This window comes from Heliangelus exortis, chromosome 1 (genome assembly GCF_036169615.1).
Source record: "Heliangelus exortis chromosome 1, bHelExo1.hap1, whole genome shotgun sequence".
In the NCBI taxonomy this organism is placed as follows: Eukaryota; Metazoa; Chordata; class Aves; order Apodiformes; family Trochilidae; genus Heliangelus; species Heliangelus exortis.
The window spans coordinates 136,474,636-136,489,468 of record NC_092422.1 but is presented as its reverse complement, the minus strand read 5'-3'; the positions used below and the strand labels follow the sequence as shown (position 1 = coordinate 136,489,468).

At 41.5% G+C, this 14,833-nt stretch overlaps 1 protein-coding gene across 7 annotated transcripts in view; it reads left to right on the top strand.

Annotated features, from left to right (window-relative positions):
- DENND5B (DENN domain containing 5B) overlaps positions 1-14,833 on the top strand; it is a 112,977-nt gene that overhangs the window by 44,381 nt on the left and 53,763 nt on the right. For all 7 annotated transcript variants that reach the window (XM_071769054.1, XM_071769063.1, XM_071769109.1 and 4 more), the window contains 2 exons: positions 6,634-6,743; positions 11,887-12,553. In XM_071769054.1, the coding sequence (XP_071625155.1) occupies positions 6,634-6,743; positions 11,887-12,553 (777 nt within the window). The remainder of the gene's footprint in view (positions 1-6,633; positions 6,744-11,886; positions 12,554-14,833) is intronic.

Sequence of the window (14,833 nt, the reverse complement as noted above, 5' to 3'; positions counted from 1 at the left end):
CTTTAAGCTCTCTTGGCAGATGTGCTTCCCCTCTCCAATGAAATGTTACTAATGGTGTCAGGTATATTGATCAATATACAGATTACTAGATCTTTGTGTCCTTGGTAAAGACTGACCAACATTATGTATGAGGCCATATTAGGAGATGCTTGTCATGATGGAGGTCCAGCTCCACCATTTTCTGCTACAGACCCAATGGTTCTTCACCTCGCAAGGAAGCATATTTTGTGGTCTAGATTTAGATAGTAGTACTGGTGAGATACACACAGACACACACACCCCCAAAAGCCAAATCCTTTAGATGAAGTGATACACAACCCACTATGACTTTGACCCATCAATTCCTTTACATACTGACATGCCAGAGGTAGGTCAGATTTGTTGCCCTCCCTAGTTGCCCCCAAAAGCCATCACCATCTTACAGATAACTCAGATTTTAAAATTTGTTTTGTCTGCCTTGTCCCAGTCCTCCTTTTCATATTACTTCCTTCCTCTGCTTTAAGATTATGAGGATGCATGGTCAGAAGTAATACCTCTGGGTTACTGAACTCCAGCTAGCCTACTGCTGCCACCTTGATGACCTGGTGAGACACATAAGGAAAACAGCAGAGCATAGTTTCTGTACTACTTAAACTGACTGGTTCCTGAACCAAAAAAATAAGTTTGTTTGCTCTCCACCTAGGCCCTATTATTCCTGTTCCCATGTTGCTTTCTCACTTGCATTTTGTATGTTACTTGCTCCTCATGAAGCAGCATCTGGTTACCAATAAGCTTAACAAAGTTCAGTTGGCAGGGAAAGAACATAACTGTATGTGCTGAACACTTTTAACTAGAAATAGTTATCAAAGAGGTTGTCATTTTCATAGTTGTGCTCCCAGTACAGTCCTCTGTAGGAACAAAAGATATTTTTATTTCTAGGGTCAGAAGCATTCCTGTCTACGTTCCTCAGCTTGGAAGGAGCCACAGATAGCTTGCGTTCCATGAGCCAGAGGGTGTGGGTGCAGGATGCCTCTGCCTGTTTGGTGTACATATTTTTGTATGCCTCTGGAGCTCTGATAATTAAAACATCTGCTTCAAACTTAAGATTCCTATGTTCTTAAATATGATGACTCATATGAAAGCCAGCATGACTGACAACCTCAGAACTGTAGCTGCATTTCCCTATTAAGTTTATCATTCATCGGTATAAAAATTAGTGCCTTTAATGGAAGGTGTAAGTTGTTTAACAAGTACCATTACATAGGGTGTAAAAATGAAATTTAAATCTTACACATTTTACACAATTTGGAAAAATACCTGAATCATAGAATCATAGAATTGGCTGGGTTGGAAGGGACCTCAGAGATCATCAAGTCCAACCCCTGATCCACTACCGCTGCAGTTACCAGACCATGGCACTGAGTGCCACATCCAGTCTCTTTTTAAATATCTCCAGGGACGGAGAATCCACCACTTCCTGGGGCAGCCCATTCCAGTGTCTGATCACCCTCTCAGTAAAGAAATTCTTTCTAATGTCCAACCTAAACCTCCCCCAGCAGAGCTTGAGACCGTGCCCTCTTGTCTTGCTGAGAGTTGCCTGGGAAAAGAGACCAACCCCCCCCTGGCTACCCCCTCCTTTCAGGGAGTTGTAGAGAGTGATGAGGTCTCCCCTGAGCCTCCTCTTCTCCAGGCTGAACAGCCCCAGCTCCCTCAGCCTCTCCTCATAGGATCTGTGCTGGAGTCCCTTCAGTTGCCCAGTTGCCCTCCTTTGGACCTGTTCCAGGACCTCGATATCCTTCCTGAACTGAGGGGCCCAGAACTGAACACAGGACTCGAGGTGTGGCCTCACCAGCGCGGAGTGAGAAACGATTCTGTTTCAACTCAAATTTTTACCCCCACAAGACCACTTACCCTATAAGATGTGCTGTTCATGTGGATGGGTACCACACATAAAATAGAACATTTCTGTCTGTATTCAGGGTACTGTTATCTGACCATTAATATTTTAGAATACAGATTCAATTTGCATTTGATACTTACTTCATTTTTAATGTGCCTTGCTAATCCTGTTCTGGAAGGTAGGAAGGAAGCACTTAAATAAGCACACAGTAGATGTAATGAAAATTTGCTGTTTACTTAGAAAAACAGCTTAATAAATTGTATTTGCCACATGTGAATCAACAGTTCAGAACTACTAAGGCTCAGAGTTTATAGTATCTGGTACCCTACAGCCCATATCCCTTCCCTCATGTTTGCCAAGAAGGTTTTGCTCCCTGTGATTCTCTTCCAGCTGCTTGTCAGGGTCCTCATCTCATCTCATTTCAGTGAGAGCCAGGGTGTTTCTTGCTTGTTTGGCCAAACAATAATATTTCACCCTGACAAGCAGGCTGCTTTTTGTCATATCTTTGCAATGTTTCTTTCCTAAATTACAGATCTCCTCTTAAAGCTTACCCTGCCTGGCTTCCCAGGAGGCAGCTTTGTGTGGAGAGTGCCATGTCATGTCCTTTTGAGCTCATGACTAATTGATTCACTCCAGTGTGGTTTCTTGGCTTTTCTGTTTTGCCTTGTGATCACTGTTTGAGAAAATTGTTTTCTCTGTGTGTCTGTGTGTGTGTGTTTTACCTTTAATTAGTATTTTTTAAAACCATCAGAGTAGTCAAGTGCAAACCCTGCAGAGACTTTGCAAAGGTAAGTAATTTGTGTCATTTACTTTTCTGGATAAAATGAATCCATGTTGCCAGCCTATTAGGACGTTGTTACTGCTGGTTTTGGGAAGCTGAATTTTTTAAAGCAATGATGCCTGTGCTTAGTGAATGTTTTAGATGTGTCTGTCATCTAAACAACTGCATGAGTATTTGCAGTAGCATGTAAATTATTGGTAATTTCCAAAGGCTGATTGGAACCCTCAGTTTTTCATGATTATAGTGGTTTATTGGCAAATAAGCCTTGTTCTTCTCCAGTGTCTCCAGAGTATTGCCCATCAAGATGGATCTGAGGGAAAAGAAGACAAACTGTATTCAATAACAAGAACAGCAAAGAATGAAGGCCTTCCCTGCTTTTACATCCCCAGTGATACAGTTTTTGTTCTAACTTGGAGATAAGGACAGCTTTATCTGGAGGGGTTAGTTAGTAATTGAGCCTCCAGAGCAGGAGAAGAGGGTATTTTCCCACAGAGAAGCTTTTCAGGATCAAATCAAGGTTTTTACAGATCCTTTAGGTGAAAATTGGACAATTTACTGTTCCACTCAATCTAAGCACACAGAGCCCCATGCCCTGTGGTGCTACATGTGCTGGGTGTGCTAGAAGTGGGGCTCTCCTGAGTGTGCCCATCACACAGGGCAAATCCTGCCCCAGATTCATTGGTGCCTGCAAATGAGCACTGGCATTAGAAACAGAAAATGATGTGATTAACATGCATCCTTACTGGACATCCAGTTACAGATATGTGCTAATACCAGATGAATAATTAATCTCACTTTTGACTGTCATCACTGGTGAACTGAAGAGGTGTTAAGTGCCTCAGAACCACCCAAACTACCCAATTACCATTCGTCAAGTCACAGTAACCTTTTTTTGTTGTGAGAAAGGAAAACCTGTAAAGAAATTTGGACTCCAGCAACCACTTGTTAGCAATGGAGAAGTTAATGAAGTCATCCAGATGACCTTCAAACTTTCAAGAGAAACAACCAAACAAATTTAGCATCAAGGATCTGCCTTTCTGCTGACTCACAGTTGTAAGGTAAACTGTGTCAGATGTGAGAGAGACTGAAGGTCTAATTAGGAAAAAAAATTAATGCATATTTATTTCATTATGCAAGCACATAAATTACTGTTTCATAAAAAGAGTTAAAAATGTTGCCATATATGTTTAAGGCCATACCTGGAGGGAGAATTTTCACTGGCTTTATTTGCTGGGATTTTTGTTTTGTGAAACTTTGAAATTGGCAGCTATCTTTATCTCTAATGTTCTTCCACGAAGAACTCCTGGACCAAAAAAGAGAGATTATTCTACTGCTACATTCTGTACCAGAGTAATGGTCTCTACTTGGAGTTTACCTGAGGTATACAAAAGTCTGAGCTTTCTAAATGAGCATGGAGAGTGTTTTTGTAGAACTTATGCTCTGGTCTTCCACATCTAATGGCAAGTCTAGTCCAACTTGGCAGGTGTGATGAGCTAATCAGCTAAACCTCAACATGTCTTTTAACTTGATCCAGTGTAGCTGATAACCTACAGTTTTCTTCATTTCTATGATTCATACACTTTTGCTGGGTTTCTGTTTTGCCTTGAGCAATTCCAGACTCAGGCTGGATTCCCCTGCCACAACTCCTCACATCTTACCATTGCTGTCTATTCCTGCCTCAGGAAATGTGACTGCAACACTGTCTCATCTTGGACTTTTTTTCCTCCCAAGCACAAATTACCCCTGCAGGAACTTATTTGCTTTTCTCCCCCATGGTTACCCACCAGAATCAAGTGAGACAGACATGATGGTAGAACACAAAACTTTGCCGTGCATCTAAATAATGTGTTAGAAGTGAAGTGTTTTCATGGAAGTATGAAAATACCCATATCCTTAAAAATCTCAAAGTCCTCTTGGGAAGGAAAATATTTTTAAATCCTTTCTCTGAAGGGATTTGAAGGCGAGTGCTGTCAGCAAAGCTGGTTTGCTCTCCTCCACCTGGCTCCCCAGCTCTCCTGGCACAGCAGCTCTTACAGCAGGGAGCTCTTACAGCAGCCCCAGCACAGCTGATTCAAACTTCTTAAGGCATCTGCTGCTTCCTACACACGTCCTACCAGAGGGGAGCTCCAGCATAAGCCTCTGCTTCCCCTTCCTGGCCAAGCAGGTGGCTGGTGCTGGTGTAAAAAATGCCCCAACCTTCACCTCCTCTTCCTCCACCTCCCTCAGCTGTTCAGGTCCCCTGCGATGCCCTGGCCCTGCAGCCCCAGAGAGGTTCTGCCCTCTGCCTTGAAGATGTGTTTAAGGGTTCCATACCACAAATGGTTCTCCCACCTTCCTGAAACTGCCTGGATAATTTTTATTTTGTCAGTTGCCATTGTGTTTTTCTCAGGGTGTTCTCCAAGAATTATCTGCACATCCTGCTCTCCCCCAGGCAGAGGCTGAGTGAGAAGCTCTGTTTTCAAGTATCAGTTTGTACAGAAATGTCCTTGGATTAATCCCCTCTGAGCCAAATGATTGTGTGGCCTGTGCTTCACCAGGAGCACAGGGTGCATGCCAAACAGCTGTGGCCTCAGAAACCCTCGGGTAACAACTCACCTATGGATTTTGCAACATCACTCAGAGGTCATTAGCTGAGCAAAGGTTGGATTGTCCTGCATAACTCAGCAAGAACAAATTATACTCGCCACAGTCCACATTGCCTTCAGAAAAGAGTTAGTGAGATTAGTCACTCACAATTTAATAACTTTGCTATCAGAAACAGTGGTTTGCCTTTAGAGTTGGAGGAAAATTGAATATGTTTTCAGCCAAAAATAATCCCTTATTAAAAATATTAATGAAATACTGGTTCTGTCTTTAAGTAAAATGAGAAATAATACTAATTTTTTAAAGAAAACCATTCTATTTCAGTAACATATTTTTTAAAGTATCTAGGTAGCACTAGAAAGTCCCAAAGGGGATCTTTGAATGCAAAGTAAGGTTGGGTGAAAACATTTAACATTGTGAAATTAAGGCTTTAATCCCATTCATCTCTCTGTGGTGAGAAAGGAACTGAACAGGAGAGACCCACGTGTACTCTTTAAAGAAAGAAGCCTGAAATGAGTAACCCAGTATCTGAGAGAAGTGTATTATATGGTAAAATACTCAATAGATTTTAAGAACACCTTGTTTTGATTACTGTGTTGCATACTGTAGACAATCCAGTGGTGGAAATTCCATAAAAAGATCACTATGAAGTACATTACTTGTATGCTGATAACTGGGTGCATTTCTGTGTGAAGTCTCCTTTCAATCTTTGTCTTTGGACTTACTGGGTTCTTTGGGGAAAACCTGTCCTTGAAATTTGATGTGGGGAAAAAAAAAAAAAAAAAGAAAAAAGGGAGGGGAGGAAAGTTTAATCTCCACACAGGACTTGATATAAAAATGATCTGTAATGAATCATTGAATAATTTATAATAGCTGAGAGGTGCTCATACTTTTTATTGGGAGTAAGACAGTTTCTAACAAACTTGAAGGAAAGTGCTCTTTCAGTGTCTAAGTCATCTCTAGATATTCAAGCTAAGGGGAAAGGTAGAAAATTCAGTTGATTTCAGGGTCCTTTTCTATAAAACTTCAGCATTATTTTTTTTTCTTATCAATAAGCTTCTATGTAGTAAATACTAAGCCTTAAGATGTGTTGCAAGTGTAGTAACATTTTTGTGGTACATACAGTCTGATCTTACATCTTTCCTGTTTCTCTTTTAAAAATAGTACATCTGTTGAGATGCCCTTCAGATTTCACACACAAAAAAAGCAACAACAAAAAAAAAACCAGACAAAACCCAAACCAACCAACCAAACAAAAACCAAAAAAACCCCAACCAACCAAAAACCTAAGTAAAATCAAAAACTACAATAAAACAAAATTAAAGCTGTTCCAGCCAGCTCTCTGAAGCCTCACTGTTGTGACATGTCATTATTTCCTCATTTGTTGCAGGAGAGAATTTTGACCAGAGTCCCTTAAGAAGAACCTTCAAGTCCAAAGTTTTGGCCCACTATCCTCAGAACATTGAGTGGAACCCCTTTGACCAGGATGCTGTCAACATGGTAGGTAGAGACACTGTTTTTTCAAGCTGTTTTCTGACAACTTTGTCTCTCCTGTGTTTCCTGGGCTGTTAGCAACTATCCCTTGCGATGTGATGTGATGTGATGTGATGAGCAGGTACTTCTGGGGCTAAGAACTGACAATTAGCTGTGCTGGTTGAAAAGCTGTAGAGGAAGAGGCAAGGTGAAAATGCAGGGCACTTTCAGGCACAACAAAAGTTAAATGCTGTGTTTCCTTTGTTAGTTCTAGTTAAGTCTACTGCATGATGGAACAAGTCTAACCAGCAGCTCAGTGACTGGGTGAGAAGGGTGTAGTCACCCAGCGTGCACATCTGCTGGTGGGAAGGAAGCCAACCAAGAAATTTTTAAGATAGTAATATCCATATGAAATTTTTGAAGGGCAAAAAGCCCTTGATGATGGATATAGCAAGGAAGCAAGGAATCTTTACATAGAAGCTGGAATTTAGTGGGCAGCTCTGCACCAGTGCATTGTCTGTACATTTCTCTTCTCTGGGCTAAATTTGATGTGAGTTTGTGTGGCTACATCCCATGAACACGGGAGGGAGGAGAAAGCAATTTCTGGAGTTGTCTATGGAGAGAGTAGCAACTAAAAGATCTGGTGGAAATTTTCCCAAAGAGCTGGTAGTCAAAGGATGTTTCCAAAATCACCAAAGCTCTTGTTAAGAACAAGTCCTGACAAAGACAACAGATTACAGGTATTTGAGAAAAACTTCCCAGTGCTGAAAATGCCATTTGGTTTCTGACTTAAAAGTGAACATTTGTTGTAATCATAACATTAAACAATATTACCAGCTGTTATCAGAAATGTGGATTGGGTCTAACTCAACATTTGAAAATTAGTGGATCCCTTCTCCCTAATCTAGTTTAGATTTGCTTCTTATTTAAGGAGGGTAGGACTACACACTAGTGGCTTCAAAAAAAAACCAACCTCCTTGTGTGGTGCAGGGGTGAAGTCAAGAGAATCTCCTGGACCTCACCCAGGAGACTGGCAGACAGGGAACACTTTAAACCCACAATAATATGGCTTTTGCAAGTGCAAAAATGGGCTTGGAACTTCTCTATGATCACAAAAATGGAGAAGTCCATTCCACTGAGTGTTATTTTTTAGCGTTGTGACAAATATTGAATATGAATGCATGGGAGCTGGAAGAAGCAGTGACACAGAGTTGATACTGTGGCATTGTACATGCATAGAAAGGCAGAGATGAGTCTGGTCACTCCCTCTGCCCCCTGACAGCTGAGGATTTCTGTCTTCTGCTTCCAAATATGCACAGGAGGAGATAATGTGGTATTTGGGCAGGTCCCCACATCACTTTGCTTATGCAGAAGGCATGAAGGACTCAGAACACTGTTCATCAGCACATTTAAGATAGTAGTAACTTGACTGCCAAGGCTACTTATGCCTTTTACTTCTGCCTTTAAACTGAGGGTGTTTCAGGGGTGTGCAGCAGGAATATCATAGCAGGAGGGAATAGCTGGGATTGCTGTGTTATTTATCTCTCATATCAGAGTTGAAAATGTCTAGTATTCATGAAGTATGATCATATTCTGAGACAAAAATGGAATACTAAAACCAGCAAGAGACCTATTAAAATAAAATAATTTAACAAAGCTGCATTTAGCTGAAGTTGAATAGCTGAAGAACACATCCCTCATTTGCCATGTGTCACGCAGAACAAAAAAAGCATTTACTAACAGCAGCAGTATTTAATGGCCTTTAAAGCCATCTTTTGGAAAACTTCTTTATTGTTTTGATCTGAAACATCATTTAAAGTAATATCCACCTCCACAGAATCCCTTGAGGCAATTATTGGTCTTTCTGATCTTGCCTTGCTGTATTAGTTCTGCCTATGTGTTTGCTTTATGTAAGCTTCCAGAAACAATTTTCCTCAGAGAAGAAAATGCATAAATCCTTGAAGGGTAACTTGTGAGAACTCTGGCTTTGCTGGATGCCTCAGGAATTTCAATTGCCTTCTGAAACCCTCCTGTCACTTTAAAAATAACCCTCTGAAGTCCCAAGCAATCACTCTGACTATGAGTCATGTTTTCTTTCCTTTTCAAAGCATATATCAAGCTACAGAGTACTTTTTAATAGGGAAGTATTTCCTTCCCCCTACTGCTTTTTGTGATTATCCCTCCCTAACCTCACGTGCTGTCTTCTGTGGCTATTCTGCAAGTGATGTGTTGTACCAAACTGAAGTTCTCAGTAGAGAGCAAAGTGAAAATTTGGGGTAAGTAGAACTCCCATTTTATCCCTGTGGTTCATCAAGGTATATAAATCTTTGCCTGTAAGTCCAAGGAAGCACTGGCCATTTAACATGTCATGTACTCAAAAGAAAAAAAAAAAGAATTGAAGATTCCCCAGTACAGTTTGAAGGAACATGCTTTAATACAAACAAAAGCATCTTCCTCTTCACCCCCTCATCCACAACACAATTTGTGTATGGAGCTTGCTGCTTCAGCATGTTGTGAAGGTGAAAAATATACAGGGGCTTAAAAAGTGGCATAGGGGATCTAATGGAAGAGAGGTGGCCTGGTGCTGATGGGAAGTGGTCTAGAAGGTAATTTTGGTTGAGAAATAACTGCAACTGATGATGGCTGGGAGGAAGGAGGGATTACAGTGCGTATGTGTGTCCTGCCTCTGTGTTTAGCAAAAGGCCATCTCCTGCTCATTTTTTCTAGGGGTAGAGTGTTTGATATCTTTTTGTCTGCCTTTGTGCAGCTTCCTTTTGCTTTTTTACAAACCCTATTGATTATAAGCAAGTACAATTTTACTTCCCCATTTTTCTGCTGATAGAATCATAGAATCATAAAATACGTTGAGTTGGTTATGTCTATATTTAAACAGTAAAGTGGCCTGAAAACCAAAATCCTGTCTTCCAACCAGTAATCTTGGATAGTTTCCTGTGTTTCTGTACAGAGAGATGCAATAAAGTTGACTGACTGCTTTCTTGCTGTTAGCCAGCCAGCTGCACTAGCAGACAAAGCTTTCACCTCCCAGCACATCCCAAGCTGCTCTTCCCCAACACTCTCCTGTGGTGCACATTGCAAGTACAGATGAGATGGGAAGTGATTGATGTCCAGGGCACTAAGATGAAAGTTTTTATGTATTAACTGCAAATCTGAAGCTTCTGTACTGCTGGAAAATGAGCACAGGCCCTTCCTTTTGATCTTGGGTTCTTAAGTGACTCTTGGTCATTCTTCCCTGCCTCAGTGCTTTTCCAGCTTCTTTCTTTCTCTGTCTTTTTTCCTGTGTTGTCCTGTACGTGTAATAGTAGTGGTGGTTTCACTGCCAGGGCTTACAGCCTTAAAATGTCAGTATTATGCAGATGTTGGGCTATGGCTGAAGCTTAAGAGATTGGTGTCCCTTTGTGTGTGTGTACTCATTTTATAAAGGATGAGGGAGCAATAATTAAGGACATTTATTTAGTACAGGCTTCTGAAACTGTCTTATTCCTTGATGCTTGTCTGGTCTTGATTGTAACTCTACATATAATTCACTTATACAAGTATTTTTCTGTAAAGTGAAGAAAAAAATAATCTTTGGTAGTGCTGAGGTTAAATCCTATGATTTTGGCCTGATAGACTTGATAAGGCTACAGCCACCACTGAATGCCCACATCCTAGAAATAAATTTTTATTGAGCAAGTCTGCCAAAAAAGGAGGCTAAGAGAGATATTGATTGTGCAGAGTAAATTTAAAAAAAAGCGTGAATCAAGGATTTTTTACTACTTCTTAACTGGAGAAGCTTTAACACTAGCAGTGCTGTTAATGCGTCAATGAAAACTATAAACCTTTTGAATGGAAATGAGGCTGCTGTTCAAAAATGGTTCAAGCTGCAATTTCATGGTTTCTGTCAGCAAAGCCCATCAATTGAATTAAATCCTCCTACCAACTGCAGGCTGTTTTTTTCTCTATACATTGCCTTTTTGACAGATACATAAGATCTGTCCTGAATAATTTAGGGGCTTGCTAGCCTGTTGTGAAGTGTGTCTGGACCACTTGCATTAATCCCAGCTAGACTGGTAGCAGCTTTATCAGACTATCAAATCATCTCTTCAAGATGCACTTGTGAGGTTTCAGGACATAACGTACCTGAAAATATGTAATTATTTCTCTTGACCTCTTCCACCACCAGCAGAATTTACTCCTGGTCAAGGCGAGACATTGGGGGATGCACTCAGTTGTGTGTAGGTTCACATCCCTTGGGAAAGATGACTTTCTAGCCTTGCCTTTTGGAACAGGAGGAGCATTTGGAGGGTTTCTCACTTTTCTTTCCTTTTGTGTCTTCAACTGGCAATTATAAAGGAAGCTTCAGTTCATAATTTATAAACATAGTGACTTAGCTAGAACATAAGGAGCTCATGCTGACGCACATTCCAACAAGTTTTGCTGGTTGTTTGTTATTTTGTATTAGATGGCTGATAGAATTCATGAGCAATGCCTGGAAAAATGCCTTGAGTTACCAGTAGGGCTGTTTCACAAAAACACCCAGTGCAGTAGGATCACTGCAAAAGATTTTGCTGAGTGGTAAATAAAAAATAAGGCTTTTATAGAGTCTGAGTGTTACACATACACCACCACCCCTCCCCAACCCCCCCCACCTTTTGTCTTCTAATGTAAGCTATTTTGTAGCACTTAAGGAACAAAGTATATGTAATAGCTGTTAGTCAATTGTTCTGCTTTCTTTTAAGAAAATTAGGGAAGATCAAAGATTTCTGTAATTTTAATTCAGTGGTATAAGATGGTCCCTTGGCTCTCTGATTTCCAAGTACTGTAGGGACAATGAATGCAAATGAGAACAAAACTGGATGTCTTTGTATGATGCTGAAGTAAATGAGAAAAAGTCTATTTGGTGGTGAAATAGCAGTGAAGATAATTCTACAAAGTAATGAAAAAAAGTCATAATGACTTGATAGATGGGTGATTTTGGAGGGTGTTTTTCTTTCTTCAGTCAGGTCTATATCTTCTTGTAAGGAACATCATTTTCAGGCTGTTTGCTCTTGGGCTAGTTTCAGGAGGGGTGTGGTGTGGTCTGGTGGAAAACCAGAATGTGCCTGTGAAGCAAAAGTAACAAACCAAAATTTGAGCTTTATCTATATCTATTTCTTTTCTCTTCTCTTAGCTGTGCATGCCCAAAGGGCTGTCTTTCAGGACGCAGGCAGACAACAGAGATCCCCAGCTCCATTCGTTCATCATTACCAGGGAAGATGGCTCTCGTACCTATGGCTTCGTGCTCACGTTCTTTGAGGAGGTCACGAGCAAGCAGATCTGCACAGCCATGCAAACCCTTTACCAAATGCACAACGCAGAGCAATACAGCAGTGTCTGTGCCTCCTCCTCCTGCAGCATGGACTCCCTGGCCAGCAGCATCGACGAGGGCGATGCCACTTCCCTGGCCAAGCTCCAGCGGTACAACTCCTACGACATCAGCAGGGACACGCTGTACGTCTCCAAATGCATCTGCCTCATCACCCCTCTGCCCTTCATGCAAGCCTGCAAGAAGTTCCTGATCCAGCTCTACAAGGCAGTGACCTCCCAGCAGCCACCACCTCTGCCCCTGGAGAGCTACATCCACAATATCCTCTACGAGGTGCCCCTGCCACCCCCAGGGAGGTCGCTCAAGTTTTACGGGGTTTACGAGCCCATCATTTGCCAGAGACCTGGGCCCAACGAGCTGCCTCTCTCTGACTACCCCCTGCGGGAGGTCTTTGAGCTGCTGGGGCTGGAGAACCTGGTCCAGGTTTTCACCTGTGTTCTTCTGGAGATGCAGATCCTTCTGTACTCACAAGGTGGGCACTCAGCTGGTGATGCGCGTCGGGTCTCTTCCCAGTGGGCAGTTACTGGGCAGCTACAGATGCAAGATCTGATATAAAGTTGTTAATTTTCAGTAGGTTTGAGAAATGAAAAAATGTGAGAGAAATCAGTCTTTCCTGGTGAAAGCACAAAATAATTGTTTCCTTCAGGCAGTCTAGATGCCACTTGTTTAATTATGCAGTGTATTTATCACTTGTGACACCTAGCAATAGAATTCACTTAATTGTTATCCTTACACTGCCCTTGATCATGCTGGAGGACAGCATGAAACCCATCTTATCTTCTGCAGAAATACCAGCAGACAGTAATATATTTTTCAGACAAAATTTTCACTTTCTTCTTCAAATTTCAGCACTATAATGAAGTTCGGTGAGATTTCCTCCCTCCTGTATGATGGGTATGTTCTGGTAAAGCACTGGGAATTTTTTAGCACTTAGAGGCTGAAGGTTTAATGCTGGGTTGGAGCTTCGTGGGGTTACAGGGCATCCCTTCATAATCCTGCTGGAAATATTTGAGAATTTTTCTGACAAGAATGCTGTTACTTATTTTTGAGATGCTTTAAAATTTTAATAGGCAAAGGTTAGCTGTGTGGCCAGATGCTGTTTGTACAGCCTGTCCATACTGAAGTATCCCAGCATAAGCTTTTGAAAATCTGGCCTTTACCTTTTCTGGTTGTGTCTGCAGTAGTCCAATACTCTGCTATACGCTGCTACAAGTTCTGTGATTTTATTTTTTTTTTATTTAGCACTGGGGATGCTTTGAGGTTTTATACCCCCATTACTCTTTCCTATATGATGGTGATATTTGGGTACCAGAAGGTATGTGCTGCAGCTGTTGTAATGCACCTCAGTGCCCAAAAAAGTCAAGGTCAAGTTTCCTGCTGACTTTCCAGGGACTTTTTTGAGAGTCTTCTTGATGCCTGCCCATATTATTTGCCCCTGCACTTGGCACTGGTGAGGCCCCACCTTGAGTACTGTGTTCAGTTTTGGGCACTTCAATACAAAAAGGACACTGAGGTGTTGGAGCAAGTCCAAAGAAGGGCAACAGGGATGGTGAAGGGTTTGGAAAACATCCCTTATGAGGAGTGACTGAGGGTGTTGGGGCTGTACAGTCTGGGGAAAAGGAGGCTGAGGGGAGACCTTATCACTCTTTACAAATACCTGAAAGGAGGTTGTAGTGAGAGTGGGATTGGTTTCTTCTCACTGGTGACAGATGACAAGACAAGGGGAAATGGCGTCAAGTTGTGTCAGGGAAGATTTAGATTGGATATCAGGAGAAACTTCTTTACAGAAGCACTTGTTAAGCAGTGGCACAGGCTCCCCAGGGAGGTGGCTGAGTCTCCATCCCTGAATGTGTTTAAAAATCACCTGGATATGGTGCCTGTGGACATGGTTTAGTGGTGGGTCATCAGAAATAGGGTAATAGGGTTAGGACAAGGCTGGACTCAATAATCTTGAAGGTCTTTTTCAGCCTGAGCAATTCTATGATTATCTGGGTTCCCAAATGGCTTCTGTGATGCTGAGCCTAAATTGGTAAACTGAGCCTCAGGCAAAAATTGGTGGGAGTGGTTTCATCACAGAAATACCTGAGGTATTATCTAGAGCTCTCAAGAGACAGACATGGTTCAAGAAACAGACAGCTTGGAATAGAGAGGAGAGGATGAGAATTCATCTAAGATGAGTATGGGTAATGAACCTTCAGGCTCCAAAAGTGAGTGGTGGGGCTTGTCATATAAAATAAAAGTCAGTAAGTGTGTAAGAGAAATACTAATGAATAAATGACCGAGAAATGGGGAAAAATGTGCAGAGAGGTGGAAGGAGGGTAGTTCAGCAAATGACTGAATTCAAAGGTTGGTTAGTTCTTTGTGAAGCACTTCTCTACATGGACTCCAGGGATTTGCTTTCAAGAACTGGAAACGAAAGCTTTATCTCCTTTCAGTTTGAAGTGTGAGCAGAAATCCTGCTGGTATTTTTGATTAGTCTGCCTTTCCCCTCCCTTTTGCTCCTGTGTGTGTGCTTAGGCCTTTCTTCCTCAGTTTTAATCATTCTGCTTTTGCCACTTGACAATGGGGTGTGACATTAAACAGCACCACCCCTGAAATGCCTCCTCATCCCAGCTCATTGTTCTCCCCTGCTCCCTGCCTATGGACTCACTGAAAACTGAGATTTTTTTTTATTTTTTTTTTTATTTTTTTTTTACTGTAAGATAGTATCATGAGCAAAAATCTGCTTGTCAGATTATGTTTTAGTAATATT